At 39.9% G+C, this 21,931-nt stretch overlaps 1 protein-coding gene across 3 annotated transcripts in view; it reads left to right on the top strand.

The window, feature by feature from the left end:
- Positions 1-2,008: 2,008 nt before the first annotated feature.
- Positions 2,009-21,931, top strand: part of CCDC180 (coiled-coil domain containing 180) — a 29,246-nt gene continuing 9,323 nt past the window's right edge. For 2 of the 3 annotated variants that reach the window (XM_085068649.1, XM_085068651.1), the window contains exons 1-27: positions 2,009-2,039; positions 2,583-2,767; positions 3,584-3,666; positions 4,821-4,975; positions 5,068-5,196; positions 5,431-5,541; positions 6,552-6,647; positions 6,884-7,047; positions 7,217-7,336; positions 8,026-8,105; positions 8,800-8,888; positions 9,389-9,508; positions 10,116-10,289; positions 10,821-10,936; positions 12,175-12,301; positions 12,727-12,790; positions 13,453-13,619; positions 14,160-14,371; positions 14,906-15,081; positions 16,156-16,336; positions 16,832-16,978; positions 17,247-17,391; positions 17,603-17,719; positions 18,135-18,233; positions 19,156-19,269; positions 20,202-20,428; positions 21,163-21,233. In XM_085068649.1, coding sequence (XP_084924775.1) covers positions 2,673-2,767; positions 3,584-3,666; positions 4,821-4,975; positions 5,068-5,196; positions 5,431-5,541; positions 6,552-6,647; positions 6,884-7,047; positions 7,217-7,336; positions 8,026-8,105; positions 8,800-8,888; positions 9,389-9,508; positions 10,116-10,289; positions 10,821-10,936; positions 12,175-12,301; positions 12,727-12,790; positions 13,453-13,619; positions 14,160-14,371; positions 14,906-15,081; positions 16,156-16,336; positions 16,832-16,978; positions 17,247-17,391; positions 17,603-17,719; positions 18,135-18,233; positions 19,156-19,269; positions 20,202-20,428; positions 21,163-21,233 — 3,379 coding nt within the window. In that variant the 5' untranslated portion in view covers positions 2,009-2,039; positions 2,583-2,672. The remainder of the gene's footprint in view (positions 2,040-2,582; positions 2,768-3,583; positions 3,667-4,820; positions 4,976-5,067; positions 5,197-5,430; positions 5,542-6,551; positions 6,648-6,883; positions 7,048-7,216; positions 7,337-8,025; positions 8,106-8,799; positions 8,889-9,388; positions 9,509-10,115; positions 10,290-10,820; positions 10,937-12,174; positions 12,302-12,726; positions 12,791-13,452; positions 13,620-14,159; positions 14,372-14,905; positions 15,082-16,155; positions 16,337-16,831; positions 16,979-17,246; positions 17,392-17,602; positions 17,720-18,134; positions 18,234-19,155; positions 19,270-20,201; positions 20,429-21,162; positions 21,234-21,931) is intronic. The other variant, XM_085068650.1, reaches the window with a different exon arrangement.

The following is a 21,931-nucleotide window of genomic DNA, read 5'->3' as shown; positions in this document are numbered from 1 at the left end:
GACCCGCAGTTCCCGTTCGAGGTTCCCCCAGTGCTGCTCCCTCCCTCAGCCCTGCTCGCTGTCCCGCACGCCCGGGCCACTCCTTCCCCTGTCACCAGCGGTACCATGGACCGAAACATGGACCAAAACATCCTGCGGCACAGCCGCCTGCTGCGGCTAAACCGCCACGAGGGCTCCCGAGCTTCTCAGTCACACACACAATTTCCAAACACTGTCACTAAAACGGCCCCTTTCCCGCCAAAGCACAAAACTCGCACACGGTGGGGCGGGGAGGACGGGCCGGCCTTAGGCGAGCGGCACCGCCGGGCACCGCCGAGGGACGAGACCCGGGCTGGGGCTGCGGCCGAGTGGCGGCGAACCCAGTCGAGTGGCGAGCGAACCCAGGCGAGTGGCGAGCGAACCCAGCCGAGTGGCGAGCCCAGCCCAGTGGCGAGCTCAGCCCAGCCGAGTGACGGCGAACCCAGCCGAGTGAGTCCGAGCTCAACCAGTGACGGCGAGCCCAGCCGAGTGATGCCTAGTGATGCCGAGTGATGCCGAGCGCAGCCGAGCTGGAGGTCCCGGGGCGGTGCCGCCTGGCGGGGACAGCAGGCGGGCCCGAGCTGTGCTCGGGGTGGCGCTGAGGTGATGGCGCTCAGGACAGTGCTGCCCGGGCCTGGGGTGACAGGCTTGCATGCCCGCGTCTTTCCAGGGGCAGAGTGTTGCTGCTGGTTGGGGTCAGAGCGCCCAGCCTACTTGTGGTTTGAGCTGCCTGGGGAAGCCGGAGGGTGTCCGACTACTGGCCGTGTGCCCCGGGCCGTGGGCAGGCGCTAAGCCCTGGAACGGGGACACGAATGGCCTCTGCGGCATGTCTTAACCTCAAGGCAAAAAAGGTGTTAGTCTAGCCTCAGAACTGGCAATGGCTTAGGCATTGAGAGACCACGTATGCGGGAGACCTTAGAAGTTTCACCCCCTAGTGCAGGTGTGTTCTGACTCCGGCAGGGTCTGGGCCTGGGGAATCTGGACCAGGAGCACAGATCTCGGGCTGTTTCCCGGCTCCGGAGCTCTGCTCCGCGGTGTGCCCGGAGCCTGAACCGAGCAGTGCGGCTGGAGCTGCCGCGCTCTGCCGGCAATGGCCGCCGGGGGGCGCTGGGGGAGCGGCTGGGCGAGTCCTCCTGCGGCTGTCGGCCTGACAACGGCGCGCGGCTCTGGGAGCCGCTGAGGGCCTGAGGGAGGGGTGAGAGCCGAGCGGGGACGGGAGAGACACCGAGAGAGATACCGGCAGAGAGCCGAGCGACACCGGGAGAGAGCCGGAGCAAGACCGGGAGAGAGCCGAGCGACACCGGGAGAGAGCCGGAGGGACACCGGGAGACACCCGGAGCGGCACCGGGAGCGCCGTGGGCAGTGGCGTCCCTAGGTGCTGGGAGGCGAGCTGCCAGTAGCCGTGGAGTTTCGCCGGTAGGAGTCGCGGGGAGACCACAAAGCTGGAGCTCCTCTGCTCTGGGACAGGCTGGGAGAGCTGGGGGTGTCCAGCCTGCAGAAGAGAAGGCTCCAGGGAGACCTTAGAGCTCCTTCCTGTGCGTACAGGGGCTCCAGGAGAGCTGGAGAGGGACTTTGGAAATGGGCCTGGAATGGCAGGACGAGGGGTAATGGCTTCAAACTGCCAGAGAGCAGGGTTAGATGGGATACTGGAAAGGAATTCTTCCCTGTGAGGGTGGGGAGGCCCTGGCACGGGTTGCTCAGAGAAGCTGTGCCTGCCCCATCACTGGAAGTGTCCAAGGCCAGGCTGGACAGGGCTTGGAGCAGCCTGGGATAGTTGAAAATGTCTCTGCCCATAGCAGGGGGTTGGAAGAAGATGATCTGTCTTTAAGGTCCCTTCCAACCCAAACCATTCTGGGATTCTGTGATTCAAGGAAGGTCCTTTTCCAACTGAAATGTTGTATCTTCTCTTGGCTCCCAGCTTGTAGGTGCAAGTTCTTGTGGAAGCAGGCCTGGCAATCAGCTGTGATGAGCGATGTGTTCTCAACAGGGAAGAAGGCTGTAAACAGATCTTCAAGGCCCAGGTAAAAAAAGTAAAGGATTGAGTAAAAACCAAAGGACTTGGTTATGTTGGTCAGTTTGCTGGCTGATGAAGTGACCTCAGGTCATTTTCAATATTTCTGGTTTTGGTTTGTTTTAGTAGAAAATGATTGTGTTACCTCCAGCATATGCTCTCTAATGCATCTACATGTGTTCCCATCTCTTTGTTGTGTATCGGGTTATGTTAACTGAAGGCAGAATCATACCACAGCAGTAAAACATTTAGAGGCATAGTTAGCCAGATTCAGGCATTTCTCACTCTGCTGTTGACTTTTCTGGTAACTGTAAGCAAGGCAACACAATCTAGTTCCTCCACTTTTCCTCTCTGAGGAAAAGATTATCCCTTTTTTTTACTTTTTTAAAATAGCCTTAAATGAAAATGGCTATGCGTGTAGCATGTAGGGTACATTATTTTACCTTTCTCTTTTGATGTCTTTCCCCTGATATTTTTATTAATTATTTTGTTGCTCTTCTCCACTCAGTAGGTTTGAAGAAATTCTAATAGTTGTGATTATGGTTCTTCGAAGGCTCATTTAACACACCTTTTGGATGAAGAAAAGAAGACAGCAAGGTCCTCTAAGAAGAGTAAAAGGCACACTTTAGATAGTCACCCAGAAATGTCTGCTGATGCCATGCCATTACCATGTAATTCACAGAAATGTGTTGGAAAAACACCCATCAGTGACTTCACAAAAACCCCACAGTCAGACAGGTAGAGAACAGAAGCAAAACCCCTCATTTATATGTTAATGACTATAGGTATGAAATTGACAGATTTTCACTGGGAATTAGAAACTCCTGAATTCTTGGTCATAGCACTAACAATTTGTAATAGACTGTCTCCTTGCCAAATGTAAATTTAGTACAAAGGACTGCTGCCTGTTGAAGTGCAGGCTAACAGACTAATATTTGCAATGGCAGGCATATTGTGTGGCTTTCCTATTAAAAAGAAATTGTCTTTGCTCATAGCAATCTAGATATCCACCCAGTCTGACACATATTTTTGAGACTGTATTTCAAAGTAAATAGTTTACATGATGATGCAGTAAGATTATGTAATGAACAAGAACAAAGTTAATACATCCATCCTTTTTTACCCTTAGCTGGATGCTGAATAATGATACATGGATTCTCACAGACCCCAAGGAGAAACACAATGCCCAAGCTGTTGGAAAAAGCACTGGGCAGATAAAGACTATTGCCACATTTTTTGCTAGAGTCTCCTTAAGAGTTCATAGGTTTCTTACCCTTTAAAGCTATTATAGCATAGTATATTTGTAGTTTACAGGTATTAAATCTAGCATGTATTGCTTTAATGCCACCATATCAGATTTGAAGTTGGGATCTACCCAGGCTTCAGTTTGTATCAGAAGAAGCAACAATTCATTGAATTATATTCTTTAAAGTTAGAGTGATACTTATGTTCGTGTTAATGTTACATTTTGCCAATTAAAGTGAATTATACTATTATGTTAGTTCCTCTTGTGCATTTCGTACAAATTGAAGCTTTATTCTCTTTCTGTTTCAGGCAACCTACAACTCGTCCAAAGGCATGGAGAAATGTAGACACAAGTTCATCTGAGAAAGTCAGAGGCCTACCTGATGTAGTTGGTAAAAATGGTTTCCCTTAATCATGAATATGCATTCATAGGAAACATGGTGCATGTAATGGTTTTAGCTGAACAGGGTACAAAATTGTGCTGATTTGAAAGTAAACCAGAGAGAGAAATTAACCCCACACAAATACCTTCCTAGAGATTTCAAGTTGGAGGTACAATTTAACAGATTATAATAAATACAAGGACACAGAAAAACTGGCTTAAAACCACAAAGTCAGGGTCCCAGCTGGCGCCCTGTTGGTCAGGGTGATGGTACAGTCCAGTTAAGCAGTGGTTGCAGTCTTGTTGAAAGCAGTGGTCTTGTGGAAGTTCAGGTCCTCCTCTGGAGGTCCAGTGGTGATGGTGTCCCAAAACCCCAAACTGCCCAGATGATATATGATGCGGTTCAGGTGGTACATTCCTCAGGGCAGGGAGTTTCACAATGGAATGATGTAATCCCATGAGTCACTGAATATTTTTGGAGTCCCTGATAGTGGTTCCAGCTGCCTATTCTGCTGGTGCATGTTCTGTTCATTGTGGCTCTCTCAGGATGGATAGTGCTGCTGAGTCATTGTAAAGATAAAGAAACACTACCTCACCTTGCAGGGCTTGCCTCTTCTCATTTTAACACCCAGATTGTATCCTGCGGGTTGGATGTGCACTGCAAACCACCCAACATTAACAACTCACTAGAAAATGAAGTAGAGGGGAGTAGAATATATAGTTTTGCTACACTCACATTGGCATTCTTGCTCCTGAAACCACGACAAAAATCAAGCTCAGAAACAGCCTGACACATTTTTGACAATTTGTAGGTAATTTTGAAGATGAAGAGCCTTCTAATAGAAAAAAATAGGTGTGAAATTTTCAGTCATTCACAGGTGATGTTTAGATTATAAATTCCAGTTCTGATGTAAGCAGATGTCATTCCTGAAAGGATGCAAGTTTTTTACATCATACTTGAGCTTAGTTGATAGTTCCATGCTATTATTCTTCTGAAAATCAGCAGTTATTAAGGAAATGTTAAAATATGCTCTGGTATTTTTAACCTCCATTCGCTAAGATTGCACTTCCCATTGAAATGCGTTGCACACTGTGAGAACTGCACAAACTACAGCAGTCACAGTGTAGATTTAGGGATTTATTGTTCATGCATCCCATCATCAGTAGCAACAGTTCCAGGCTATAGAATCCTCATTTCTTTCCTGGCAGTTCCTGAGGAAAAAAGCAATAACATATTGAAGCACCTGACAGAACACAGGCAAAAGCGTCACGATGAAGCAGTGACCAAAATGCAGGAGGAGCTGGACTCTATTGGCAGGGTAAGGCAGGATTTTTTAATCCAGAGAGTCTAGAGTCCTCTTGTAAGGTCAGGGCTCAATATTGAAATTATCACACTGACTTACCGTTTTAGGAGATGGAAACCTTTGTTTTGAAGCTTCAAGAATGCCTTCAGCTAAAAGTGGTGGAATCAGATGAAAAGAGTGAACTTCTGTTTGAAGAGATTGCATCTGACATGGCTTTGGAAGGTTTCTCGTTTGAAGTAAGGCAGCTCAGAGCATTGGCTCACCTTCAGTTGTACCTGCTCTGTGTAACATGGCTCACTGTGGAGTGCTAACTTGTTGGTTTTTTTTTTTTTTTTGTTGGTTGGTTTATTGTTTGTTGGTCGTTTGTTTTTTTGGGGTTTTTTGTGTTTTGATTTTTGTTTGGTTGGTTTGTTTGGGTTTTTTTTAAATATTCACTTTTCAATGAGATTGAGAGTAGACTTTTATTGCAGGGTTTGGAAAACTTGTGGAATATGATCTACCAGGAATCCTCAAACAGAAAGAAGTGGGTTAGGGCAATGGACAAATCCCTCAAGGGCATCGAAAGGAGTCGAGCTGTTAAAGTGAGCTAAAGTCTTAACTGTTACTTAAGTATAAGATTATTATTTGCTGATAATGCTGGATGCAGAGCAAAGAGTAGCTTGTTTCCACAGGAGTCAGAGGTCTGCCAGGAGCTGTGTTGTGTGGTGATTGCTTTCTTTTCACCAATAAACTATTCATTCATTTTATACTCACATAATAAGAAGATACTTTTTTCCTAGTTTTAAGGTTTCTTTCTTTCACAATTAGCTATAGTAAAGAAGCAAGGAATACGTGAGCTGCTTTTATTTTCCTGGGGGGTTGTATTAGTCAAACTTTTATCTGGTCTGTTATTTTTTTTGGGACATACCTGTTCTGCAGCTGAGAAGGATTATAGGCAAGACCTAGCTGAATTTTGGGTTGGGTTGGCTGGGTGTCAGTAGCAGACACTTTGCAGTTGTGTAGTCTTCAGCCTAACCTGTAAATGTTTGGATAAAAAAATGGGTATACCATTGCTGTATTGTCCTTGTAGGCAAACAAAAGCTGTTTGTTCTTCTTGTGCAGCTTCTCCTCTCTTTGTAATGCAGGTATGATGAGTAGATCCAAGAGTGTCACCAGTAACCTTTCTGTTGGATTAGTTGTGAAAAATGCCAGAGATAACCACATTTGCTTAAATTTTGTGTTCGCTTAACACAAGCGCTGGTGTTTTCAAATATTTCACCTTTGAATATTTGAAAGGAAGTTGGTTTGATTTTAAAATTCATGTTGCAGCCTGTCTGCAGAGCACTTAATTGTCACATATACTAAAGAGAAATCAGTTGAGTAATAACAAAGTGTAATGTTTTAGGTATTATTTTTATGAATTATTGAAAAAAATCAGTCTCTAAGATAATTATGATTAATATTTCAAAATTTACTTCTCAATCTGTGTATCAACCAATTGAATTCATTTTCATGGAAAAAATTTTCCTGTTCACATAAATTTTTAACTTGGGAAACTGACATTTGAGTTATACTTCTTGTTGTTGCTTTTCTTCATTTTTGTATTGCACAGATAGCAGATGTACTGACCAAGTACACTGTGGAACTGGAGGAAATTGCCTTCTTCTTGGAAGCTGATGTTCACAAGCTCATTAACGATAAGGCCATGGTAAATGTTTTAGCTGGGGCGAGATAGAAGTCTGAATATTCCCAGAATGTCTTTTTTTCCCAACTGAAATGCATTTATTTTACCTATCAATCACTGAAATATAGAAGAGATTTCTACTCTGCAGGCTATTCTTTATCATTTGTAGTCTTTTTCCCCTTACCGCAGAAGACACAGTTTTTTAATTTTTTGCATGTTGTATGCTGCTTCTACTCCTGGTTTTATTTTTTAATACACAGAATATAAACAGAGCACTGTTGGGTAATAAGAGGGCAACTGCCAAGCTGCTCTTTAATCTAATGAAATCAGAGCTTGAGAAGGAAAAATTACATCAATTGAAATGGCAAGAGAGAGTCAAGGACTGGAAGCTCATCCAAAAAAACCGTGTAGTTCAGAGTTTCAGGTCAGAAATTTTGCAATCTTATTTTGGAGAATGAATAACACAAAGTGATTAGTGTTCACTTGTGGTGTCTGTAAACAGTAATACTTTATCATTTTTTTCCGTATACATATCATGTATGATATCCCATATATCATGTTTCCTTTATATATGTAATTTTTCTATCCTGCAGAGAATTTATGGCAAGTGAAGAAATACAAAATCCCCCAAGTGTGAAAAGGGAAATGGAAGATATGATAAAGGAGCAGATTGGACTTAGTGAACAGAGACTGAGGGTTTTGCTGCAAATTGGGTATGGCAAAAGAGGGTATAGCATAAAGGAAAACAATTCTTCCTGGAGTCAATGAGGGACTTGGCTACAAAATGCACTTTGCTTCCTCTCACTGGGGGCTTGTTAAATTTGGCAGTAAGGCAGGATGTAAACCTATTTTTGTACAGCTCCTTTTAATGGAAAAGATGCATTTTTGGTTTTCAGTGCACCAGCTACATGAAATAGGTGGTGACTGAGGGCTAAAAATGTAGGAATGCAAAAGTAAATCTTACTGACATTTGAGACATGGTAGAAATGGGCAAAGATGGGTGGAGAGCTAGAAGTTGGTGCTTTTGTTGAGGCATTGTTTCTCCATGGAATTTCATTTGTGTAATAAATTAAGAGAGGAGTCTGGATAGAAATCTAACACTGCTATATTTGGATATCCATCCCGAAAACAAGAAGCATATTTGGGTGCAATGCATTACAGTATTTACAGAGAAGTTTTTTTACAGGGGATGTAGGAACAAGACAGATTGCAGTTAGTTCCTTGTCAGGCAGTAAACAGTTGGCCTCTAACAACAACAGTCTCTTTGGTTTATTTTCGTTGCCAAGATGGTTGTAAATAGAATAAAGCACAGTAGTGTGGATACTCTGATTCATAATTTTATATTTTAAGTACTGACTGGTTTGTATATTGAGATACCTGACTCTTGTTTCCTACTTTGTAGTGACTTCTTGCCTCCAACACATACGAAATCTGAGCTAAATGAATGGTACAGAACTCTGCAGAATTTAAACAAAAGTATAGGTAAGTTGGGAAATTATAAAAACAGTCTGGAATCCAAGCAATACTTTATTTTTTTTTCAGGCAACAATGAGGCAGACAGTTGCTTTGAAAGTGTATGTTTGCTCTATTCTTTGTTACACGTATTTTTGCATACCTTCTCAGTTGCTTTGAGCTGGCAGTAGGACCCAAAAAGCTGTCTATGGCATCACTTCCCTTTGGCCAGCACTAACACTGGTGCATGGTGAGATCTAGCAGGAACTGACCCAGTTAGAATTAATCTGGAGGAAATAGAAGGTTAATTTTGCCATGGGTCAGTTCTCAATCGTACAAAAATACTCCTTTTTACCTCTTGGAGAAGAAGAGGGGAAGTACTGGAGATGTTTCCTTTCTCTGGGTCCTGTAGTGTGCCTTCCTTACCTCTGGGTGTCTGCCTTCTCTTGCTCCAGAGCACATCCTGTTGTGGTGTTTGCAGCCTGTATGGTAGCAAAGAATTTGGTACCAGCTGTAAATAACTTGCTACTTTTAAGCATAATGACAAACAGATTTGTAATAAACCATCTTGTTTGATGGGTTGGTGGTGTCTCACAGGTGTGCAGACACTGCTGGGTTCTGTTCCCTTTGCTGAGATTCAGCACAGGGCCTCTGTCATGTTTCCATCTCACACTGCACTTGAAAATACAGGAATCTTTACTATGGTCTGTTCCATATCATTCAGACACCCATAATGTGGAATGTGTGAAGAAAATGCACAGCCAGTATGAGCTGGTCCAGGGCAAATGTCAGGAAAAGGTGCAGGATTGCAAGGTGAGTGTCACAGCTTTGGGAATTCTTGGAAAGATTGTTGGTAGCCATGGTACAATGTGTCATTACAGTCAAATGTGTTTGTGGATCCGCCAGACGTTGAGATAAGAAGTGAAATTACTTTTTAATTTTTGTCATATTCTGTAAAACCATCCATTTGGTTTCACAGTAGCGTATGGCAGTTGTACTTAAAATGTATATAAGCTGTAACAAATGTCAGAAATGAAGGGAGTGCTGTCCTACATTTATGTGGAAGATGCAGGGACCCTCAGCCTTTGTGCTAAATCTGTCTTATCTTGGGAAAGAGATTCCATCTCTCTGCCTCAATTTCTCTCTTTGTATCCAATTGAATTGTATTGTTTACTAGCAGAATGTGGGATCTAGGAGGCTGAATCTTTCTCTGTCCATCACAAAAAAAGAAACACTAAGTTTAGGCATTCTCTCTGAAAGCCAAACAATATTTGTTACATACATGTCAATAATTTGCCATTCTTTTCATTTAGATGAGCCTGTTGGATATGAACATTTGCTCAGCAGAAGATGTTGAAATGGTGCATTTTGACATGCTTCACATGACTGAGAAACTAAAACATAGGTTTGAAGCAGAACTGGAGCACATGGATGTATGTTTATTACATTTATTTGTATTACTCCCTGGGATTAGTCTGTTTTTTCTGCGCTCCCACCTGCAATGTCTTCTCCATCATAGGCTGTTAATGCCACATTAGAAAGAGGTTTATAGTGTGACTAAACACTACAGAGAAATGAAGTTTAGTTTGATTCATTCAGAAGAGTTCATAATTATTGTTTTTATTATTTGTAATATAAATATATTGTATTTTTAATATAATGTCTGAAATATATATTGTAGAGATGAATGACAAATGGTCCAATATGCCTAAATGCAGAGGAATAGATTTAAATGATCTCCCAAATTTCTTCCAATCTGATCTTTTGTGATTCTGTACATAAAAATGACTGAGCAGTTGTTCCTAAAGTGATAGATTGGAGAATGTGATTCTGTGCTTTACGGTTCCAGAATAAACAGAAGTTTTGATACTCTCAGCTTGTAGAATTTTTTTACTCTCCAGATAGAAGACACCGTGGTGTAGTTGAATACCAGTGGTGTAGTTCCAGGCAGTCTTTTATCATGTTACATATCCTCTTACTCATTCATTTCACCTTCCAGCAGTTTAAAAATAACTTCTTCACTGGAATGTTTTTCTTTAGAGTGATTTTAAGGAGATGGCTAAATGGCATGAGCAGCATTGTCAAGGCTTGTACAGCTATTTTCTGGAGGCCATGAGCCTCTGGGAAGTCCATCAGCTCCAACTGCCCCAGCAGGAAGGTGTACTTCAGGAGAGCATAGATAAATACAGATGGGAAGAGGATAACACCATACAGGTATAAACATAAAAACAAGGATGTGGTATGATGTAAAGAAAGGACTTCTTAATGCAAAGAACTCTCTGGAATTCAAAATATCTGCTGTAAAATAAAAAATGTAATCTCTGACTTTTATATTGGAAGTTCTACTTTTCAGTGTCATTCTGTAAATGTGTCAGGTGAATTTTTGCTAACTGCTTGAATCACACTGAATGGACAGTCCTGTCTTACTCTTGATATGGCAACAGTGATAAAGATCACTGTTGCTCTCTGTATAAAGTGCCTGCAAGTTGCTATTATAAGAACTTGTGCAGCTATAGAGTCTGTTAGGATGTCAAGTTCCCACAGTTACAACAAGCAACTTGGGGTGGCAATGTCAGAGACATTCATTATCTAGGAGGATCTTCCTAAGTCATGAGTTTTGCTAAGGTAGCTTCCCTTCTTGGTGTACAATATATGTACATAATTAAATTACTTGAATCCTAAATATTTATGGAGATTTTAGTATATACTAAACCATTTTTACTAGCTTTTTTTATGTGGCCGCAGATGATGAAGGGTGATCTGGATATAATTTTGGAAAAAATGAAAATGGCAAGTTGTGAAGAAGAGCTGAACGAATATTTGGAGAATGCCCTTTCCTCTTTAGATGAAATTAGAACTAGGTATGAATTTTGTAGTGTAAACTTAAAGTAAAAAAAAGTAAAGTATATTTTAACATTGGTTGTACTACTTAAGCCTTCTTTATGCTGTCCTGTGAAGGTGTGGAAAAAGACTGCTTTTTTCTTCATGCAATAATATAAAATAATGTACATGTTCAGCAAGCAAGGTTAAGGCAAATAATACCCACAGTTTAGGAATAGCTATAATTCAAAAACTGTACCACATCAGTATTACTGTGCATACCATTACATCCTTATTCAGAAGGTAAAAGTCACAGGAATCAGAAGTTAGTCTGCAACCATCACCTCTGCACTCACAGATTTGATCTCATTCAAAGTTGCAAGGACTAAGATCTTTAAGGTAGCCAAAGTATTAATTTTGGGAAGCTCTCTGTTACCCTTCTCATGATTAAGCATTTGCAACTTTTAAAACCATATAAAAATTGGTGTAGTACCACCCTCTTTCCTAAAGATCTTAGCAGCAGGTGTGAAGCCTGAGAGGAAGCAGCTTTGTTCTCACACCTAGGAGGTCTTTTCTGTCTGTTAGATCAGAGGCACATTAGCATAGCAGTATGGACCTGATGCACAGGTGGGCAGATGCACACACCTTCACACACCTCACAGTGGGACTGTGGTTAGAGCTGTGGTTTCATTCAGATAATTTTAAAAATGCCAGAGGTAACAGAGCAAGTGAAAATACAGTGCCAGGTTGCAGAGACAGAATGTAACCTATCTGAACATTTAACACATACATAAATTCCCCATAATTATCTTTATTTAGGAGACAAATCAAATGTAAATGTAAATGAAAACAAGTGTGAACATTGATTTTTCTTGAATCAAGATTTAACTTGAGCCATTTGTTTTTATTTTCATGTAAAAGGAAATAAACCAGAAAGGCTCAAGTCACAGCTGAGCATGGTGCAGAACTAACATGGAAGACAGTAATCTGACCTCTCTTGTGTAAGCAGAGTGTTTGAGTGGCTCCCCATCCAAAAGGGAGGATGTAAAAGCCTTTATTGTGTGTATTTCTTCACTTTTGTGCATTTATATATTTGTTATGAACTAATCTCTAACAAGCCAGGATTTGATTGTATTCAGTATCAACAGATCAACAGCAACATTTAGCCTAAAGGTTTTATGAGGTTATGATCAGAAAGTTAGATTTGGATTTAAAGGCACTGTAGTTACACCTAATTTTATTTCTTGAGTCTCTTAAACAGTGACCTTAAATTTGACAGGAATGAGACACTCAAGCAAGTAGTAATGGATGAAGTAATGGCTTACCCAGAAGCTGTTTTGCAGGAATTGATTTCTTATAGCACATCTATCAGCCAGCATTTTAGTGTGAAGGAAGTCTTCAAACAGGTAAAAAGAAAGTTTCTTCACGTTTAAAACCTTATTGGTGTATTCATTTTTCACTTCAGAGAAAATTTACATTACCTAGAAAATTTAGATTATATAATCTGAAGTATTGTTTTGGCCATTGAATAAAATGCTTTTGGTAGAGATAACAGAGGGAAACCAAAATATTTCTCAGTCCCATTTGTGCTTGCTACAAACAGCATTTTAGGAAATCCATTTGTCTTTTGAACAGAAAACTGCAAGGGAACAGACTTGCATTAATCAATTTGAGTGTTACAGGTTCTTTAGATGGTAAGTGATCTATTCAAGACTATCATATCTTATTGAAATAGGTACACTTTTAGAAGGGATATGGATTTCTTATAAGAAAGCAAATTTATATTTTGAAATGGTGTGGTGGGTGTTTTTTGTTGTTGTTTTGCTTTTAGACCTTGCAAGACAAGATAGACTCCACAGTTCAAGATGAAAATAATACATCAACAGTCCAAACAGGTATTTTTGGTTGGTTGTTTTTCAATCTGTATTTCTTTGGGTTGTAACCAGTAGAACTCTGCTTTAACTGTAAATAACTAGTTGATGCTTCAGAAGCTGAACATACGGTGGAGCAGCAACTGAGAGCATTGTACAAGGAGAGGAAAATCATAGAGTATCCTGAGTTCAAGGGACCCATAAGGATCATGAAAGTCCCAACTCCTGGCCCTGCACAGGGCAGCCCAGCAATCCCACCCTGTGCCTGAGAGTGTTGTCCAAACCCTCCTTGAGCTCAGGCAGCCTTGGGGCCATGACCATTCTCTGGGGAGCCTGGGCAGTGCCTGACACCCTCTGGGGGAAAAACCTTTTCCTAAAATCCAATCTAATCCTCCCCTGGCACAGCTCCAGCCATTCCCTTAAGTCCTGTCCCTGGTCACAGAGAGCAGAGATCAAAGCTGCTCCTCTGCTGCCCTCAGTAAGGTGTGACCTCAGTCTCCTCTGCTCCAGCTGAACAGACCAAGTGCCCTCAGCCACTCTTTGTATGGTTTCCTCTCCACACCCTTCACCATGTCTGTGTCCCTCCTTTGGACATTCTCTAATAGCTTTAGATCTTTCTGATATCGTATAATCATAATTTTATAATTAAATATCTAACTGTATAAATATCTCTGGACTGGTGACAGAAGATAAGGACAGCTGTCAAGAATCAGCTGAAGAAACAAACCCAACTGAGAATCAGGTGGTCTTGGCACAGGAAACTGAAGAAACAGAGGTAGAAAAAGATGAGGAGAGTGTTTCTCATAAAAGTGAAGAAAGTGAGCATGCAGAACAGGGAGTAAGCATTAGTGAGGTAAGTGAGCAAGAGAATAAGTTTGAAAGTGAAAGCAGTCTTTTCCAAAATAAGGGGGAATAGGAAGTCTCTTTGCTGACAATGAGTAGAAAGTCCTTTTTTGCTTAGTTTGCGTACAAAGCACTCAGGGCTCTAGATCCTTTTCTTGGAAAAGTGAGTGGATAAAACAGTTCACAACCATTCCTTTTGATCTACTTTTGCCCTTGTAGAAACCTTTTGCATAGATTTTTTTTTTTAAATTTGTCTTTCATCACAGTGTTGTCAGCCCATGGCAAATGATTTAAGCTGTATTTATACCTAAGTATTAGTTTTTCAGTTTCCATGCATTTGTTATCATAACAAAAACCTTTTAAAACATTGTTCACTTTGCCTACATCTTTCTGGCATATATAAATATTGCCAGCAGTGTATAAATGTTGTCCAAATTAAGAATGAGAACATTATTCTAAATATCTTTAGGATTCTTAGACTAGCTTGTGCACTGTTGATTCTATGTGGATTCCTTTAAAGGTAATGTGATGATTTCCAACTGTTTCCCAGTCAATGTCCAAGAGCAGCAAGGCAGAAAGTGCTGAAATGGAATTTTTTTCCACTGCTAGTGGAAACACTTACACTGTTCTTGGAGTTGAAGAGGAGGGAAAGACTGACATTACAGAGAGTTATTTTACAAAATATGAAAAAGAAGAATCACTTCCTATGTACCTGAAATACGTACTTCTCACAGAAACCATGTTTGTCAAGCTGAAGGAAAGGTGAGTAGAAAACAATTTCTGTTCTTTCTTTCTCTTTGTGTAATAGACAAATTTCAGCTGTTTAGAAGAAAGATTAGACTATAGAGGCAAATGTTATCTAATTACTATTTTATAATTAGATATTTATATCATTAGATATTTAATTATAAATTCATGATTGTACAATTATTGTGTTATTCCACTTTTTAACTTGATAAAAATATGAAAAAATATTTATATTGCTTTGCATCCATGGCTGCCAAAGTACCACAAAAGCATTTACCTTTACATTCATATCATACGGAAAATTATTTAGTGAGAAAACATGTTACAGAAAGACAAGTAATTTGCCCAAAATCCCTGCAGAGCCATGAATTTAAAATGCTGGTACTCAGTAGTGTGCAGCTAGCTCAAGAACTCCACCAGTATTGTGCAAATGGCACTGAAACCATACCTTCCTATAGCCAGAAGTTAAATTTTTAGAAATTATATATTTAATAAATTCTTATTTATCATTTACTGTTCCTCACTGTAATATTTCTTTTTCAATGACAGGATTCGCCTCTGCTTTTTTGAGCACTTGGAGAAGTGGTTTGCAGAATCCTTGTCCAACTCCTATGTCTTTGCAGCTGCCAAGGAAGAGGAGCTGAATTCAATACTTCTGCTGCATCTTCAGTTGCATCAACAAAAGCAGGAGGAGATACAGACAAATATCTACAATGTTCGAGCTGGTATTGACTTCTTTTGTGTTCTGAGCATCATATGTCTTCATTTAGAGATGGTCCTAAGTGGGCCAAAATCTGTTTCAACATTAGTTGACTCAGTAGTAGAGGACAGCAGGAAGCAGTTGACTGTCTATGAATTCCCAGTATATTATGTCACTTATATATTATTTAAATGACATTTCTTTTCTATAGCTTTTCCTGGTTTGTGCTGTGTTATGTTTGGAAAATTGGACAGCAGTGCCTTGATTAACTGGATTGTAGAAGATGTTGAACAGTCTATTGTCAATGTTTGTGAATTCTCATTTGCCTTCAAATTATTTAACAAGAGTTGGCGGTGTTCAAAAAATATTTTTAAAGTTTTGCAAAAAAAGAAATCAGCAAGCTGGGAGAGCCAAAATTCCAGGACCAGGCTTCTGAAAACAAGAGAAGAAGGATTTAACTCTGTGAAATATCACTGGGCAGCTACAGAGAATCCTCTAATCAAAACTCTTTTTGCATGGGAAGTTGCAGATTTTTATGGTGAGAAATAATATTTTAGAAAGGTTTGTTGGTCTTTAACACATAAGCTAAAAAATTCTTCTTTGGGAGAACAGGCAAATAATTTTTCAATTTCCCTTTTTCTGCTAAGAGGACAGCTACTTCTGGCAGCTTTCTTGAGGTGATTAGCTGGCTCTTGACTTACCCAACTATGATTCCAGAAGGGAGACCAAAACTGTTTTTTTTTTCTTTCTCTCACAAAACCAGGAAAAGTGTCTTTTCCATTAAAAAAATAGAAGCTTTACTTTTGTTAAAAGACTGAAAACAGAGAGATAATGGAGATGTCAGCAATGACCAAAAATAAAGGCAAAATAATGCTTTTAGCAAGCAAGAGACATCTGCGGTTTGAATGGATGTTAAGGATATATGTCTAACCTAGGAGAAAAGTCATAGAATCCAAATTTATTGTATTTGTGTGTTTTAGCTGCTATGAAGTCTGGCTTTGTTTATTTTGCTGCTGCTGCTGCTCATAGGTTGAGTGGGCATTGTGAGAGTTCACAGCAAACAGGGAATAATGTCCCTGTTGGAAACTTCTCTTCTCAGCACAACTGTCGCTTCACAAAGAGCGTCTTGAGAGCCACTGTGCAGCACTGGGAGAAAGCCTGAAAAAGGAGAAAGATGAATTTCACAAATTTTTGGACCAGCTAAATAACTTCAGCACAAGTTTACATTCCCGAGTCCATAAGTTGGAGTATGACCTCTTCCACGCTCCTTTGACTGGGCAGTAAGTGTGCCATTGCTGTTGCTGTGAATCTCCATAATTAAATACTCCTGACTACTGTCTGAGATGTTTATGGTTTGCATTCTGAACCTGTCTTGTATGTCATTGCTCTTCAATGAACACTACTTCATAAACCTTGAAAACACGTGAGGAATTTCATTCTCTCTCCCTGAAGAAATTCAAATCGGGACTGAACACGTGGAAATTTTCATCTCCTTTCAGAGTCTTTAGGAAGAAAAGATGTTTCATCTATTTAGATTTTATCCAGTTTACTGAACACGCACAGTAATATCAGTTGACTAATTGGTTTTGAAGAAAAGTGCTCAATAGTATGGGTGGGTTAAGGCAAACCATCCCAGCTCAGGGAGTTGCTTTGAGAGTCGTATACCACTTTTCAGTCCTCACATTTTTCCATGTCTTTACTGCCAGCAATTGCTGAATCATCATGTGTGTTCCTCTTCAGGCAGGTTTTCCCTGTCTTCTATTATTTGCTGTTAGGTCAGCTTCTTCCAGCAGCAATCTGCAGTCCGAGCTCCACAACCATCTGCAATCCATCAGCCTTTCTGTGAGGAGTTACCAGCACCACTTGGAGCAAGCTTTAGGAAAATTAAGGGGTTCAAATGTGGATTTTCTCAAAAGTTGCAGGTATATAGATTTCATTAAATTGTTGTTTATAAATGGTGACCTATTTGTGGGAATCAGTGTTTGTTGCATAGGCAGAACAGTAAAATTTAAGTGTGTTTTGTTATTCATCTAGTTTCCTATTTTAAAAAAGAAATTTGTCTTGTTAAACCACAATTATTATACTGTTTTCATCACATTTGTGCTGATATACATGTTTCAGGGCTTTTTAGCTAAAATAGTCTTGGAGATAAAGATGACTCACAGTCAGTTGCTTTTACATTGCTTTCAGATTATTTTCACAGGTAGGTGACTTTTCTTCTGAGGAGGTAGAGTTTTTCAACAAGTGTCTTCAGAAAGAAAATGAGCAAATTGACTCCCTTGAAAGTTTAATCAAGGCAGATATGGAGGCAATAGAATCAAGCTGCTTGGAGCAGGTATGCAGAGTTCCGTTATTTCAAATGATGTTTTCTATTGGCATATTTGATGTGCTTTGAAGTCAGCCTGCCTTCACGTTAGAACTTTAAGACTCTTCTGTTTGGCAATTACATGACAGAAAAAATTAGTAGAAGTGGCAAGTTCTATCATTTAAGTTTTCAAAAGTGAAAAATTGTCTAGTCCCGTCTCTTGTTTCTGCCATTCTTGAAGGCTACTGAATTTATCAAGGAGTCTGAAAAGAAGTTTGCTTCTCTTTCTGTGAGTCGAGCCTTTCTGAAGAAGGTGGATCGATCTTTGAGACGCCTACGACGACAAATCAAATCAGAGGTACAAACAGGAACATCAGAACTTTGCTTCAATTCATTATAATGATTTCTCTTGTATACCATTGAGGAGATTTTGGCTGAATGCAGAGTCGACAAATATTCATTGATTTTTTAATATTAATTTAAAAGCTGTTTTCTGTCACTATCAGCTTAAAATTTGATTTTTAATACTGCTGCAGCTGTGCTGGAGCACTATGGCCTTGCAGCACATTGACTATGTACATCTGAATTCACCAGCATTTTTGTGTGGTGCAGCGAAGGACATCAAGTGTTGCTTTTGTAAATTACTCTTTTCAGCTTCTCCTCTGAGTACCAGGGATTTTTAACCAGTTTTATAAGTGGTTCTAATGGTTTGAAAGTGGAGCTTGTGAAACTCCTGTGAATGGAAACTTCTCCAGTATTTGCTTCTGCTTTAGGTAGCGACTTCCAATTTGCAGTCAGTCACAATAAAGTCTTACCTGGAGAAGCTCCAGTGGAAGAGAGATACTTATATGCATTCTACTGCAGATAAAGAAGTAAGTTCTTATCAGCAGGAAATGGTGTTTAATTTGACTTGTTTTTAATTATTATTGTTATTAATTTGCCTCACTGTGTACATTTGTATAAACTAATATTTTTGAGGAAGACTTATGTTGCCTCATGTTGGAGGCTGGGCAGAAACACAGAATTTTTGCTCAGAAAGGTTCTTGTCCTGAATTCAGCTGGCATAGTTAATTTCTTCTCAGTAGCTGTTACAGTGCTGTGTTTTGGATTCAGAATGAGAATGGTGTTCATAACACAGTTTTAGCTAAGTTGTGTTTATCCTAAGTCAAGGACTTACTTTTCCTTGTCTCCTGCTCTGCCACTGAGGAGGTTCACAAAGGAAACTGGGAGGGATAGCTGGGACAGGTGACCCAAACTGGCCAAAGGGATATTCCACCCCATGGAATGTCCAGGCTATAAACTGGGAGAGTAATCTGGAAGGGCCAGTCTGGCTCAGGAAGGGGAGTCTGGCATCAGCCAGCAGGTGGTGAGAATTGTATTGTGCATCACTTGGTTTTCACTTTTCATTATCATTATTATGATTGTTTACCATTATTACTGTATTTTACTTTACTTTCAATTATTAAACTGTTCTCGTCCCATCATAGAAGTTTTCCTTTGATTCTCCTCCCCATTCCACCAGGGCAGGGAGGAAGAGAAGGAGGGTTGAGTTGTGTGGTGCTTGATTTCCAGCTGGGTTTAGAACCAGAACAGTCGTTTTTGGACAGTCAATACCTGTTTTCCTGTTTGCCAAACAAAACCTCAGCCTCTCCTACAATCTCATTGCTTCAATGTATGTGTACAGAAACTGGTGACAGAACAGAGGCAAATAATGTTGTTTGCAAGAGTCAGCATGTTTGAAAAGGTTAGAATAGTTAGTTTAGTAAATACTATCTGTGTTACCCTATCTTTCAGGCTTTAACTTCTGAAGAGTTGTATGATTTTGCCAGAGAGGTTTTGAAAGAGCTGAAAAAGAGGAGCCAGTACCTTGATTGCCTCTTAGACAAAGCAATGATCCCACGTGCCAATGTAAGATAACATTCACATTCTCTGTATTTAATATTGAGAGAATTTTCATTTGTACATGTTTTGATAGCTTTTCAGGACTTGTGCTTTGAATTTTCAAATGAAAAAAGAATTATGCTGTGTCTCAGTTTAGAGACATGTTTGGGAGAAAATACTCTGGAATGAACATTTTCTCTAAAGAAAAGGATTTCAGCAATCCCTTCCCACCGATATGAAATAAATTTTAGTGGATGAATGTGAAAAAAACTATTTGGTTTACAAACAAGGTGCCTGCACAGCATGGGAGAAAAGGGATAACTGTTAGATACTGAACCATCAGAACCTTACCCACACACACAGCAGAACAAAGGAATAGAGCATCATCATAAAATCATCCCAGGACATGCCGAGATGTCCAAGACACTCTAACATTAGGACAGCCTTTTTAAGAAGCTGAGTAAATCACAAAGCTTACAAAATGCTAGATACATGGCATTGCAATGAGTTGCTCAGTTCTTCACAAGAGTTTTTTTTCAAGCTTTAGCACTATCAGAGATACATATTTCACAAGTTTCTTTTAATAATTTTTTTAAAAATCCCAAATGCATTCCTGAAGGGATTTTGTTTTTATCAAATGGGTTGTGTTTTCTTTCCTCCCTTTTCTGGAAAGTGTGTCTTTATTTTGTAATCTCAGTGGATCATCCTTTTAAGAGTATATCCTTAAATACTGTTGATGATTATGAGAACCTACTCTTAATGGCTTTGAAGTGTTTTAGAGTTGTATAGCTGTAACAACATTGCTGTTAAAGTGACAAAAAGTCTATTTCAGCCTGTGAAGCAAGATAGCATCTGTTTAGAAAATCTGCTTTAGTAGTCAGTCATTACATGGCATGCTTTCACTGTATCTGTACAGATGTGCTACAGTCTACAGGGTTTCATTTTCCTTCCCATTTCAGGAGGGCTTTCCCACTCTTGACACAGGTGGGACATTCACCACTCCTGACACTGATGGCACATTACAAGATTTCATTGCTCCTGCTGTTCGAAAAAAGAGTCTCAGAGATGAGAGCAAAAGGATGGTGATGGGACTGGATCCTGACAAATTCCCTTTGTTAAATCCAAGTGGAATGGATACATCAGTACTTGATGATTTGGCAATAAACATTATCAAAAATTTATCTGGGTAAATACTTGTTTGCCTATAGGTATTTTTCTATCTTTTTCTCTATTTATATTTTCTTTGCTACATATACCACTTCTCTCCATGAGGCTCATGATAAAATTACAAGGGGCTTCACTACAGTGTTTTAAAAATTTGTATTCCAGAACCATAAAAAGTTCTCCTGAATTCATAATTGTAGTTTACCTTGTATGCCCAGAACTACTGGATAGACTGTTCATAAGTAGTACTACTACATACTTCCTGATCAGTCTAACTTTAAGAATCAGTCTAGCTGAGACTGCTTGCTTTTTAAAAGCAAAATTTCTTATAGTCAAAAATACCCCTTTGTGAGTAATTAGTGACATCTAGTATATAGCACAGTGATAAATTTTAGGTATTTAATTTTTGTCTTCTAGAGCCTTATTTTAGTTGAAAGGTGATTACCTGCTACATAGTTGACTGAATATGCAAAGTGTAAAATGAAGGGTATGCCAAATGTTTTATTTGCAAATAGTATTTTAATGCAGTTTTGCTTTTAGAAATTCCAAAATTCCAGTTAAACAATCAGTTAATCCCATGAAATTACTTCTATATACACTGTCAGTTGTAAAAGTAACCCTGTTAAATATAATCTTGGAAATTTAACTCAGCATATGAGAGAGACAGAGAACTTCCCTAGTTTGCTATATAATATAGTATAGAACAAAAAATAACAGGATATTCTATAGCTACTTAGCTCTTTTTTGTTGTTTCAGATTTGACCCATCCAAAAAATCTCCAGACCCAAGTCAGGGGACAACTGATCGCTCATATTCATCTGGAACAGGTGTGCCTTTTTTACTTTTAACATTTTCATCTAAATTGTAGTTCCCAGCATTTCACTGCACAGGTCTAGCATGTTCCAGGCCAGTGGCTTCTGTGCTAGGAACTCTGAGGTACTTGTACATCTCAGTGCTTTTCCTGGACATCTTTATTTACATTAAAATGATTTTGGGCTCCTAAAGCAATGAAAGCCACAGAATGAGATGGTAATGTTATAAAGAGTACTTGTGTTTGTCATAGCAAAAGGGAAAAGGGGTCAAGAAAAGAAGTGGAGCAGAAATAATGACAACATGTAGGGCATCAGGGATCCTTCTCACAGTGTATTATCCTCCACACGAAGATGAGCACAGAGGGAACCCAAAATGCTCCCTACTTAGTGTTCCCATTTCCTTATCTCTCTTCTGCACACCTTGACTCCTCCAGCCGTTTCCAAAGCTATCCTCAATCTCTTTCACATTTGCAAGTCCCCTTGACAGCCAATACAATGAATGTATCCATTCTCCTTATTCACCTGCCTCCATGTTGCTTTAAATCTCTTCCCATCTACCATGTATTTCCTGTGACATTCCTGGGACTCATGCCCCAGCACATAACCACTACTGCTGTTGCCACTTCTGGGTTACTTCAGACAAAAATTATTGTTCCTGCAGCTGTCCCCTACATATTGTAAGAAAACAATACAGAAATAAGAATACAAAATGT

The sequence above is a fragment of the Lichenostomus cassidix genome, chromosome 8 (genome assembly GCF_008360975.1).
Source record: "Lichenostomus cassidix isolate B80296 chromosome 8, HeHo_3.0, whole genome shotgun sequence".
In the NCBI taxonomy this organism is placed as follows: Eukaryota; Metazoa; Chordata; class Aves; order Passeriformes; family Meliphagidae; genus Lichenostomus; species Lichenostomus cassidix.
Note: the sequence above shows the minus strand (reverse complement) of the source record. Positions and strands in the feature narration are given on the sequence as shown.